General features: G+C 45.9%; 1 protein-coding gene across 6 annotated transcripts in view; it reads left to right on the top strand.

Moving 5' to 3' along the window:
• The window catches only part of OPCML (opioid binding protein/cell adhesion molecule like), a 1,086,020-nt gene that overhangs the window by 581,143 nt on the left and 492,347 nt on the right, over positions 1-12,530 (top strand). Inside the window, exon 2 of one of the 6 annotated variants that reach the window (XM_012808947.1) lies at positions 779-863. The exons of 1 other annotated variant lie outside the window; for it this stretch is intronic. In XM_012808947.1, coding sequence (XP_012664401.1) covers positions 779-863 — 85 coding nt within the window. Of the gene's footprint in view, positions 1-107; positions 864-12,530 lie in introns of those variants that run through there. 4 more of the 6 variants (XM_003795915.2, XM_012808946.1, XM_023516769.1 and 1 more) reach the window with 4 other exon arrangements.

Below are 12,530 nucleotides of genomic sequence, written 5' to 3'. Positions count from 1 at the left end.
GCCGGGCGGGCTCCGCGGGCTGGCGAGCGCGGGCCGGGCTGGCCGCGAGGCGCCGACCGCTGGGAGCACCGCCGCCGACCGAGGATCCGCGCTGCGCCGGCTGCGTCCCCGCCTGGAACTTTTTTTGCCTCCGTTGGGCTCCAGATGCGAGACTTGGGGCTGGTTTATAAATATTTCTATACATATATGTGCTCTAATAAAACATTTTCTCCTCTCCTTGAAGCAGCAGCTTTTTATGACATCTCCTTTATGTCAGAGACACTTGCCTTCTTCTTTGGGTTATAAACTTTTGATGCCAGACCTCTGCAGAACGTGCCCAACTGAATCTTAAAGTAGCGTCTCGAAGAGAGGGGCAGAGAAAGCGCAATCTGTGACCTTCATCCCCGCACCTTCCTTCCTCCTCTCCCTTCCTGGCTGCCTCCCTCCTCCCCAGGGGAGCGTCGAGAAAGCTCTTTTTGGATGCAGGAGGGGGCATCTGGTTCTGCTAGGCTGGAAAGCTGAGGCAGGATTTGAGCAAGAATTATTAGGCTCCGGAGAGCCTGGACTCTTTTCTTCTCCTTCCTCCTTTCTGCTCCTGGCGTGCTCTCTCCCTTTCCTTTCTCCCCACACCACTTCCTGAGACCGGCTGGTGTGCGGGGCGGGGGACAAGGACCGCGCCGCTGCTGCCGGAGTTCTGGGAAGTTGTGGCTGTCGAGGATGGGGGTCTGTGGGTACCTGTTCCTGCCCTGGAAATGCCTCGTGGTCGTGTCTCTCAGGCTGCTGTTCCTTGTACCCACAGGAGTGCCCGTGCGCAGCGGAGATGCCACCTTCCCCAAAGCTATGGACAACGTGACGGTCCGGCAGGGGGAGAGCGCCACCCTCAGGTAGGGAACTATCCTTCAGCGGGGGACTAAGCCCCTCGGTTGTGGTTAGTGGGGAGGGGCGAGGGAGAGAGAACCCAAGGCTCCGCCGGGGATCTGAGCCTCTGCGAGGGCCTTCTGCAGGCCCCAGAGATATCCACCTGACACTGTGACTGTTGACACCCATGCTTCTGGGTACGTTTGTCATTTGCTGGCTTTTCTGGTCCAGGGGTTTATAAGTAAACATTGAGGTGTATGCTTGAGACTCCATGGGTCTGTGAGGCCACCACATGCTAGATTCACTCCTGTGTGGGCACCCAGATGTGAACAGGAGGGCACCAGAGTTGAAACACTAGGGCATAAGCCTAAGATCCTTGGGTGCTCTTTCACAGCCAGGAGGTGTGTGACTGGCTGGAGCACTCTCAGAACCAGCAGGCTAGCCCTCAGCAGAGATATACCTGGAATTTAAGGCTCTGGGATTACCACGCCAGGCCATGCTGTTCTGCGTTTGCGCAAAGAACCGGCACTGGTGCCAACCCTGTGTGGTGCTCCTGGGGCCCCCATTATGAATTATGAGAACTGTTTTATTTTTGTAGCCAAGGAGAGGAAACATGTAGCTTTTATGCAACGACATCACTCCTGTGTGAAAAGCACAATAGGAAAGCTTTTTGTTTTAACTTAATGAGTTACAGAGAATCACTTACATGCTCCAGGCAGAGGGGTGGAGAAGCTTGGAATATGAACCTTTAGGGACTGGGCCTGCTGCAGCAGAGACTTTAATAAAAATGCAGCCACCACTTTCCACCAGCTCAGCAGATATCATCTTTTATCCCTTTAATGAGGCAGTTCTGGTCCTGGGAGACAGATTCAGGGACGTCCCAGCTTAACTATGTCTCACGATGTACACAGGGTGAATGCGTTTGCCCTGCCTGTGACTTTGATGGTTATGGTGAAAATAAAACATTCTGACCCAGATTCTGCAGCCAAAATGCCTGGCTTCTCCAAGGAGAAAATGAGGGAGGGAGTTCTTTCTGTTCTTCCCCTGGCTTCTCTGAAGGAACTCTCTCTGAACCTAGACAAACCTGTCCCAAAGGAAGGAAAGAAAGACCTCAGGGGTGCTGACACTCTTTTCTCAAGCCCAAGTGTTAAGGTTGCAATTCTTGGCTTTTTGAGTGGCTCTTACTTGGATCTTCTTTAGAGCTAAGGGACAGGTCCCAAAGCCTTGTCTGCTGAATGCATATAGATTTAGAGCCAAAGGAGAACAGAGATGCTTCTCCTAGATTGCAGGAGAGAAACCTCTTCTGGGGTACATGGGCACCCCTCAGCTAGCCCCAAACTAGACTGCAGTGTCTCTGTTCCATTGATTCAAAGAAGATTCAGGAGTCTGCTTCCTGAGAAATGACTTGTGGAATGCACATCTGCAGTGGACCAGTTGGCTCATAGATACAAGCAGCACACAGGGTGTGATATGTGTGTTAACCAAGAAAATGTTGGTAAATCTTAGCAGTGCACTGGAACATTGGTGCTGCTAGATGGTTCTTTATCTTTGGACCTGTCACTGGGGGCAAAGAGGTTTATCACTGAGTAAGATCTCAGTGCTAAAATTTCCAAAGTTATTTGGAAATAACTGACCTCTTCCTACCCCTAAAAATTTAAACCGGAAAAGTAAAAACTTGAGCTGTTTTCGGGAATGCAATAGGACTATTCCGCCAGCAGAGGGCCAGCTTTGATCTACCTTTTTTTTTTTTTTTTTTATTAGCTGCTGGCCTGTTTTCATGATCTTCAATTGTAATGTTTAGCAGCTGGGCTTGGGAATGGGCATGGGAATAAAAAAGAAAGCTGAATAGTTGATTTTTGTTGTTTATTTAAAAAACCGACAACTTACATGTTTATGTACAGGTTTGAGTATAACTTATCTGTGGCATGCTGTGATTTTTAAAATAAGCCCATGACTTGTGTTGGCTTTGTACCTCTCTCCTGTACATTGGCCCCTAGAATGGACAAATTTAGCACACTGTCAATACTTTATTTCCTTTACATTCTCTTTCTTTAATCTGACGTGGTCTTTGATTACTCTGTCTCTTCATTGATATCAGATGCTCCATCGTATATACCTTGCTCTGTTATTCATTCTCTTCTTCCTTTTTCCTTTTTATCACTTAATTTTTATAATGTATTTATTTTTAATGGTGTGGTTTCATTACTATCACAAGGTTTCTTAAAAGAACATAAACATCTGTGAATCTCTGTGTGTCTTTCTCCTTTTGTTCTCTACACTCTCTTACTTCATTGGCTAACAGTTGTGCAAACATCTTAACAAATAACTTATTTCTTCGTACCCTGAGGGAGGGTCCCTGGCCTCAACTCCAGATAAATAGGCCATGTTTTATTTGGTGATTTTTTTGGAGGGGGGAGGGGAAAGAGGGCTTTTAAAAATTTATAAATCTTAAGTATGATTATTCTTTGGTCTCTTTAAAGACATTCATTAGGAATTTATTACTTGGGAATTTAGCGTTCCACATGCATCAAATGTTCACAATGCATCTGGAAAATAAATGAGACCCTTGCCACAAAAATCAGCCATAAGAATCCTGGGCAAATGTGAGTGTCTAAGATCAAATTGAATATGTTTCTAAATTTTGAATGAAGTCACAAAAGGAGGACAGAGACCTAGCTGAAAAACCAGAGGATTCAAGGAACTTGGGTTTGCCTTCAAATTTCCCAATGAAAAATTGCCCAGCTGAGCGAAGAACGATTTCCTTTCTTTGGGATATCAGTTCTGTTGTGACAGGTCTCTGATTGCGCTGAGGGATATTAGGGAGTGATGTGGCAAGGATGACACTGAAGTTTTGAACATGGATGAAACTCATTTTATATAAGTGAGGCAATATTATCTTCCTCCTAACTACTTCGTAGGGCTCCTTGAAAAGTAAAAATAATTATGTGAATATTGAGTTATTTTGCCTTCTTGGGAGAGAGATGATATGGAAAATGAAGGTACTATTCACCAGGGTTGAATTATAGCTTCTATGAATCTGATTTGAATTCATTATTACAAATGGGGCCTCTTGGCCAGAATCATTTCATTACAATTATCTGCTGTTGGGTTGAAAATGTTCCATGCCTTTCCATTAGATTGGATAAGACAAGTATCTAGAAGTCTTGTGTCTGAATCAATGCCCGCCCAGGGTCCTCAGTATGGTCCCTTGGCGTCTATTGAGCCATCTCAGCTGAAAGGGTGGCTGTCATGTGTGCCTTCTTCATGGGTTTCTGTCTCCCCTACCTTTGCTTTGGCTCCTCTGGGCGTCTACATCATCTGTACATTTGGAGGGGAGCAGTGGGACAGAGGTAGAGATTGTTGCTCTATCCATCCTCTCAATGGGAGACGTCCCCACCAACATAGGGGGATTTTTGTTTGTTTATTTTGTTTGTTTTTTAATAGCAGGATAGTCAGTTTTGTTGATCTGGGCTGCTGATCTGGGATTACGCTTAATGGCTCTTTGCTAACATGTCCTTGCATTTTCATTTGGAGTTCCTGGTTAATCCATTCAGAACCAAGTATTTGGGGTTTAACTACTGCCAGGGAATAATCTGCCCTGCGGGATTTGGCCAAAGCATCAGGGCCTTGGAGTTCCCAAAGACAGTAGTCTGTTATTTGCCTCTTTTGTGTTTTTCTGTAATTTGCACATACCAACAGCTTTTCCTTTTGTGTAAACGAGAAAATTTAGAGTAGCCATTAGGTTATTCGAAACAGATGCATGATTTTTGCATTTCGGTGTCTCAGTTGCCTAAAAGTTGAGTAAAGGCTGTATAAGGGCAAAGGCTTTGCTGGTGGTCTGTCTGGGGAACATGAAAACATGAAAAGACACTCAAGCAGGTTCAGGTTCATAAGTGACATCTTAGTGGTGGCATTACCCCAATGCTAGGTTCCCAGACTGAAGAAATCAAAATCTCTGAGATTGAGCCTGGATGCGGGCCCTGAAAACACCTTTCCCTGTATTTCTGATATGGAGTCGGAGTTGAGAACCACTGCTCCAAATTCTATGCCTGTCCTAGAACCTTGAGCAAGGCTGGTGTCCACTGCCCCTACCCTTCCCCAGAAGTGCCACATGGGCTAGCTAGCAGACGGCTGTGTTAGTGTTCCAGAAAGTGCTGTGCTCAGCAGCAGGGCACCTGGGTTTGATTCTTACTCCCCTCTCACGGTGTGATCTTGAGCCCTTCAGTCCAGTTGTGGACACGTGGAAACAACATTCTTCTGGTGTGCGTTATCAACTGTTGTTCTATTAACTATAAAGCTACCCGAATATGCCAGTTATTGTCCACGCTGAATGGAACTCCTCGCAAACTTCTGACAGTACTCCCAGTCTTTTCCAGTTTCATCTGCTCCCTCTTCTCCTTTCTCCACCCCGTGTTCACATATTTCTGTACAACATGTGAGTCTTTTCTGAGTTCCACTCAGCACTGTGCTTTTTGTATTGGGGCAAGAATTACCCACATCTGAGTTTTGATGACTCTTGCTACAGACCTCTGTCCTGACAGATGTGTACCACAGACCCTCCTGTTGTTTCCTGTGCGATTATGGATGGGCTGTGGGCTCCTGGGACTTAAGAGTCGTGTTTTATGTACTGAGTACAGATACTGTGTTGGATACCATGGATAAAAAGAAAATTCATTGAAGGCTTTAATCCATCTGACTGGGACCCAACCTCTTCTAATGTGTTGTTAACCTCTTCAGTAACGAAATGCTTGTATTGAGAGTATTTCGTTCTCTTAAAATTTGATCCTGGAACATTGGGGCCAGCAGTTGGTTAGAGATCTTAGAGGCCTGAGGGATTTTTGGATTCAACTCAAATCACTTGCCAGAGGGGACAGTTGAATCCACCAGTGACTTAAATCTGATCTGAAACTATGCAAACATCTTCTCTGTCCCTGAGGGCAAGACAGTAGGGAAGAGCCATCTTCCTATCAGCAGGAGAGTAACACGTCTGGGAGCTGAGCTGCCTCTGCAGAGATTTGCCTTGTCCAAGGAGGTGAGGGGCAGACAGGCTGCCCAGTGAATTTTCCTGGGAAGTTGGTTTGTCCCCGTTGAGTCTTGGCTGCAGAATTTTGCAGCGAGGCTAGCTCAACTCCGTGACACTCCTTAATATCCGTGATTGGACACGGGATTGGACACATCCTCAGTGCACACACCACAGGCCCACACTCCAAAGCAGCAGAGAGGAGACGCTGTTTTAAAGCTTTAAAGATACATTCCCCGTAGCTTTCTGAACATTCTGGAAAACTCAGCAGCTCTTATCTAAGTCCTCCGGGTAACTATTTAACCTTTTAAAGTAAATCTAGCCCTTGGGTTCATTTTGGTTCTGTCTTTCTCATTTGCCTTCTTTCTAGCTTCTAAAAAAGGACCGTGCCCTTGGCCTGCTTACCCTGCATCCTGCGTGGCTGGCTCCGAGGGGGCTGGGAGCGGGTCTGGCTGGCAGCTGTTGCAGATCTGATGGGATCAGGCAGTGAGATGCAGTGGAGAGGAAGAGTCAAGTAGGTCTCATTTGACCTTCCCAGGGAAGGACTTTTAAAATTACTTATTATTAACATGAAGCAGCCTTCAAAGTCAGGAGATGAGAGGAGGGAATTAAGGTCCAAGACATCTTTGGGGCTGGCAGTAATTTGCATTGCCTATGAAGTTAGGAATCAAGTATTAACCTTTCCTGATTGAATAAAAAAGAATACTGATGCGATAATATCAGATTATTTCAGGTTGGTTTGTTTGTTGTTTGTCCTGCAAGAAGTTGCTCCCGTGGCCGTTAAATACAGTTGTGTTGGAGCTAACGTTAGCATGGGATGGGTGAGGGGGAGAAGGCTTCGTTCATCTCATCTTTGTCAATTCTTAGTTCCCTCCAAAAATGACAGCTACTGGCTACTTTTAGGTATATTTTCTTATTTAAAGTGAAAATTGAAGCTATACTGTCTTAGTGGCTCAGCACTACCCAGCCTAGATCTGATTATGGTTTTCTTGGTAGAGAAGGTTGCTTAGAGAAAAGGAGTGTTTGAGTTTGGGGTCACTGTCCCTACAGGATAACGTCCTTGACCCTTTGATAAAATCTGCAAGAGCCCAAAGAAGGAAGGAATGCTTTTAACACAAACAAAAATTACTATTGTACAGGGTGTGTGAGATGCCACGTCAATTACCTACCATTTTATGTAATTTTCAGACTATTATAATACCAATTAACAGCCCAGGGGATTGAGGTTTAGAAAAGTTAAACCATTTGCCGTGGCTATGATGTGTCAGAGGCCACAGTTACTGCTAGAAAACCTTTCCTGCCATTTCTTCTGAATTTTATAGTATGTCCCTCCCAGGTATAGAGAACAAAGAAAGTTTCTAAATGCTATAAGCAGGAACAACAAATAAAAAAAAGAAAGAAAGAAAGAGGAAGCACCCTTCTGTTCGCTGGACACAGGCTGAAATGAAGGTCAGGCGGTCAGTGTTGTAGTCAGGGCTGTGACTGTCTGCTGTCCTGCTACCAGAGTCTGCTGGCTGTGTGGTGCTTCCTTCCCCAGGCAGGCACCACATGAATGGAGTCCTGAAAATGAGGCAGGCCTGAGACATGAGGCTGGGAACGGTGCAGGCCTCAGACATGGGGCTGGGAACGGTGCAGGCCTCAGACATGAGGCTGGAAGTGGCGCAGGCCTCAGACACGAGGCTGGAAGTGGTGCAGGTCTCAGACATGAGGCTGGGAATGGTACAGGCCTCAGACATGAGGCTGGGAATGGTGCAGGCCTCTGACATGAGGCTGGAAGTGGCGCATGTCTCAGACATGAGGCTGGAAGTGGTGCATGTCTCAGACATGAGGCTGGAAGTGGTGCAGGCCTCAGACATGAGGCTGGAAGTGGCGCAGGCCTCAGACACGAGGCTGGAAGTGGTGCATGTCTCAGACAAGAGGCTGGGAATGGTTCATGTCTTAGACATGAGGCTGGGAACGGTACATGCCTCAGACATGAGGCTGGAAGTGGTGCAGGCTCAGACATGAGGCTGGAAGTGGTGCAGGCCTCAGAGACCACTCAACAAGACAGCCGTGGAGGAGAGGGTCTGGCACACTGTCATGGGGAGCACTGGCATTCTTAGTTCTGAGCCTGTCCTGTCACAGGACCTCCCATATCATGTAAGGTAGTGCCTCAAAGGTCCTGCAAACTAAGACAAAATAAGCAGGCCATTTCTTGGTAAGAACCCAACACAGAACTCTGAGGAAATGGGTAATGCCAACATAGATCAGCCTGAGCTAGAGTGAGACCCTGTCTCTACTAATAATCGAAAAACTAGCTGGGCTCCTCGGGGGTGCCTATAGTCCCAGCTACTTGGGAGGCTGAGGCAAGAGGATTGCTTGAGTCCAAGAGTTTGAGGTTGCTGTGAGCTGTGATAACACAGCACTCTACCTAGGCAGGGTTACTGAGTGAGACTGTCTCAAGGAAAAAAAAAAAAAAAAAAACCAGAAGAAGAAAGAACAGAAGTAATTTGTTTAAAGCCTAAAATATTTCATTCTCTAACCCTCCTTTCCATCCTTACACTCCCATATCGATCGAAGCTGGAGAGGGTGGAGGGGCACAGGCCTTGCCCTCACCTTGCTGCTGATTCATACCCCAGAGAAAGAAAATCGCACAACCTGCTCTGCCCTCCTCTTCCCTGGGGATGTTACATTTTGCTTAAATCAAAGAGATGTTCGAGGCCTTGACCTGGCTTCCCGTAAAAGTGCTGATCAATAAAACTTTTAGAAATTGGTTTTGAATATTAAACATTTTCACTGGACCTGAAGATTTATGGTATCTCAATTAACCAAGTTTCTATTGCATAATAAGAACAAAGAATGTTATAAGTGGTTGTTAAGTTTTCTGGCTAGTCCGCAGAAGATAATTCAACTCACAATTACCCAAAAGGCTATATACTAGCAATGAAGAATAATAGAAAACAGTGTCGTTGTAGAAGTAATTACGCAAAGGAGAAAAAAAATGAATACGATAATTTTCTATTTATTGTGAATGGCAGCGATGAAGAAAAGTAGGTGTAATTAGAGGAAGAGAATATGGAAATGTTTTCTCAAAGATGTTTCTGAATACTTTCAAAAGTTTTCCAGTTTATACTCTTGTTTCTATTGAGCCAAATTTAATTTTAAAATGCACAGTTTTTCTTTGATTCACATATACATTTATCACTACTCTGCCACTTGGAGGAATTTTCATAAATGTTGATGAAGGAGGGAAGATTCATAAAGGAAAAAAAGAACTCAAAGACAAAAATGGAATGATAGGTGAGAGGAGAGCGTAGGAGAAAAAAATTCCAGAAGTTTCAGTTAAGAGTTGATTGAAAGGGCTCGGCTCCCATGGCTTAAGTGGCTAAGGCACCAGCCCTGTACACCTGAGCTGGCAGGTTCGAATCCAGCCTGGGCCTGCCAAACAACAATGACGGCTGCAACCAAAAAATAGCCTGTTGTTGTGGCGGGCGCCTGTGGTCCCAGCTACTTGGGAGGTGGAGGCAGGAGACTTGCTTGAGCCCAGGAGTTGGGAAGTTGCTCTGAGCTGTGATGCCATAGTACTCTACCCAGGGCAACAGCTTGAGGCTCTGTCTCAAGAAAAAGAGAGAGAGAGAAAAAAAAAAAAGAGTTGATTGAAAGAAAGGAAAGGGAGGCAGCTGAGGAGAGGAGGGGATAGTATGTATTTGTGTGAATTAAAAAGGTCCAAGTTGTGGCTCGGCTCCCATAGTCCAGTGGTTAGGGCACCGGCCACATGCCCCCGGGGCTGGTGGTTCAAACCCAGCCTGGGCCTGCTAAACAACAATGGCCAGTGCCTGTAGTCCCAGCTACTAGGATTCTGAGGGCAGAAGATCTCTTAATCTCAAGAGTTTGAGGTTGCTGTGAGCTGTGATGCTACCGTACTCTACCAATGGGGACATAGTGAGACTCTGCCTCAAAAAAAAAGTTCAAGGTGGAATTACTGAGTAGTTGAAGGTAGAGAAAAGGAGAAAAAAGATAGTGGCCCAGAAAGAAAGAATGGGCCCTCCCTTCGGAGTTTAGGAGTTCTGAGCACCTCCCCTCTCTCTGCATAAGACCACACATACCCTGGTGTCCGGTGCCCATCCTAAGCCCAGGCTAGAGCAATTAAAGGACCAGGTTCTCGCTGCTGGGCTCCAGCTCTTTCTGAACTTCCTGACCACCTACCCCACAGCCGGGGTCCCCTTCTTTCACTGCATCCTAGCCCATGACTTGCTGATCTACTTTGGACCTTCTTCACTCCCTGGGTGATCGGACATCCTGCCTTGTCCTGCTGAGACCTCTACACTGAGGGACACTACTCAGCCCAGCCTGGTGCTTCAAGCATTTCCCTGCTCACCCAGGTGTTCCTTTTGGAGATCACCTCACCTCCAGGCAGCATGTGAAGTCTAAGCTGTGTGACACTGGTTCCCATCTGCCCTGCTCCTGTGTAAATAAACAGTTTATTCTCAGCTGTATGGCTTGCTATGCCAGGTGTTTTGTCCCCCTCGACCATCCACTGATGGCTTCACACATGCAGCCTCCTGCTCCAGGTTTGGGACCTCCCATGATAGATAAAAGAAAGACTCACTACCTATGCATATAGGAAATTGAATCGGTCAGATGTTTTACGAGAGGGGCGGTGCTCACACCGAGTTAGTGTCTATAAGGCACCCTGTGTAAGAGGAAGGAATTATAGGACTCACATTTGTACTGCTCAGTGCTTTTTTATGCCGTCTCTAAAGATAATTCTCTTCCCATTGTCATTTTCATTGCTTCTTCCATGCTCTTTGTTAAATGCATTAATGTCCTCTATTTATCTTGGTGGCTTTACTGTCCAGCAGAATACCTAATGCTTAGTAGGTGCGCCAAGGGTTTTGAAAAGATGAATGCTTCTCCTTTATCTCTCTCTCTCTTCTTCTCTCTCTCTCTCTCACATACATCTCTCCCCTCTCTAATATAGATAGGCTCACCTATGTTGAGTCATCCAGAAGTCACTGCAGTCACAAGCACAGACCCTGGCATGTGAATCCTAGTTGAGAGATTGTTCTCTTCCTAGTTAGTATTTCACTTGTCCTGTCTCCTCCTGCTTGTTACAATGGAAGCATTTGCCCGTTTTATAAATGTGCGTTCCCAAAGCCAGTGGCAAGAGATTCTGGGCAGTTGCAAGGGATGCCCGCATCCCCTCTTTTCACCAAGGTTACTTAACAGAGGATGGTACATTTTGGAAGATTATTTGCAAACTTTAAGGGATGGAAAAACCACTATGAGTAGTGTCTTAACATTCCCCAGGGCATCTCGAGACGAAGGGATTTATGGAGGCGTCTCCTTGGCCATCTGAAATGCAGTTGCTTCCATAACACGCTCTCCTGTGAGGTCCCTGAGTACGCCCGGTAGCGTGCTGGTCAGGCTGTACTTGCGCAATATAGACAGTTCATAGATTGTTCTTGATTATATGCTCTGTTTTACAATTGGCAAGTCAATGGGTGCTTAGTGAATTCTAAGATAAAGTGTAACCTCAATCGAGAGGTTAACAACACTGGCTTTACAGTCAAAAGGCTCATTTCAGGTCCCCCTTCTGGCACTTAATGACTGTGTGTGGTTAGACAAGTGACTCAATTTCTCTAAGCCTCAATTTCCCAATTAAAAAAATAAGGACTGTATACCCTCTTCACTCGGCTGTGGGGAGGGAGTAGATGATATCACAATAAATAGTAGTTGTTACTTTTTTTTTTTTTGAGACAGAGCCTCAAGCTGTCCCCCTGGGTAGAGTGCCGTGGCATTACAGCTCACAGCAACCTCCAACTCCTGGGCTCAAGCGAGTCTCCTGCCTCAGCCTCCCAAGTAGCTGGGACTACAGGCGCCCGCCACAACGCCTGGCCGTTTTTTGGTTGCAGCCATCATTGTTGTTTGGTGGGCCCGGGCTGGGGATTCGAACCCGCCACCTTAGGTGTACATGGCTGGCGCCTTAGCCGGTTGAGCTATAGGAGCCGAGCCAGTTGTTACTTTTTACAAAATATAACGTGCCGAATTTACAATTTAAGCAAGCAATTTTTATTGGGTACCTACAAGCACTATTTTAGGCAGTGTGGAAATTATAAAGTTGAATTAATTCTGGGTTCTTCTCTCTAAACCTTCACATATGTTGAATATGTAAATACGTTGGCTGCATACGGAACCCACAGATCAAGAAGGAGAGAGAGATTAAAAGGGAGGGAGGAAGATAATATGCTTTAAATAAAATGCACCCGTATTTAGAGTTCCCAGCAATAAATCTGGTCACATGAATTCACTCATGTAACCACCACCTCATCAGGTGCAGAACATTTGTACGCAAGTTCCTCGCTGCCCCCTGTTTTATTGTGGTAAAATATACACGCCATGAAATTTAGCATCTTAACCAGATTTAAGTGTACAGTTCAGTGGTATTCAGTACATTCGTTAGGTCTGGAGGAGGATAAACAAGTGGCAAGGAGTGGCTAAGGGCGGACAGTGGGTAGCGGACTTGTAGCTAGAAACCAAACTGCAGCTTGGAACACCCTGGTGGGAACATTCATAGTAGAAAGTTCCTAGTGACCTGGAACTGACTCAGACCTCATGACCTTCTGTTTAAACCTGTGATGCAAACCTCTGTTTAATCCCAATCTGTCAGTCACCCAAAGGCAGGAGGCAACAG

This window comes from Otolemur garnettii, unplaced genomic scaffold (assembly GCF_000181295.1).
Source record: "Otolemur garnettii isolate 467f Iridium unplaced genomic scaffold, OtoGar3 scaffold00097, whole genome shotgun sequence".
Taxonomy (NCBI): Eukaryota; Metazoa; Chordata; class Mammalia; order Primates; family Galagidae; genus Otolemur; species Otolemur garnettii.
Note: the sequence above shows the minus strand (reverse complement) of the source record. Positions and strands in the feature narration are given on the sequence as shown.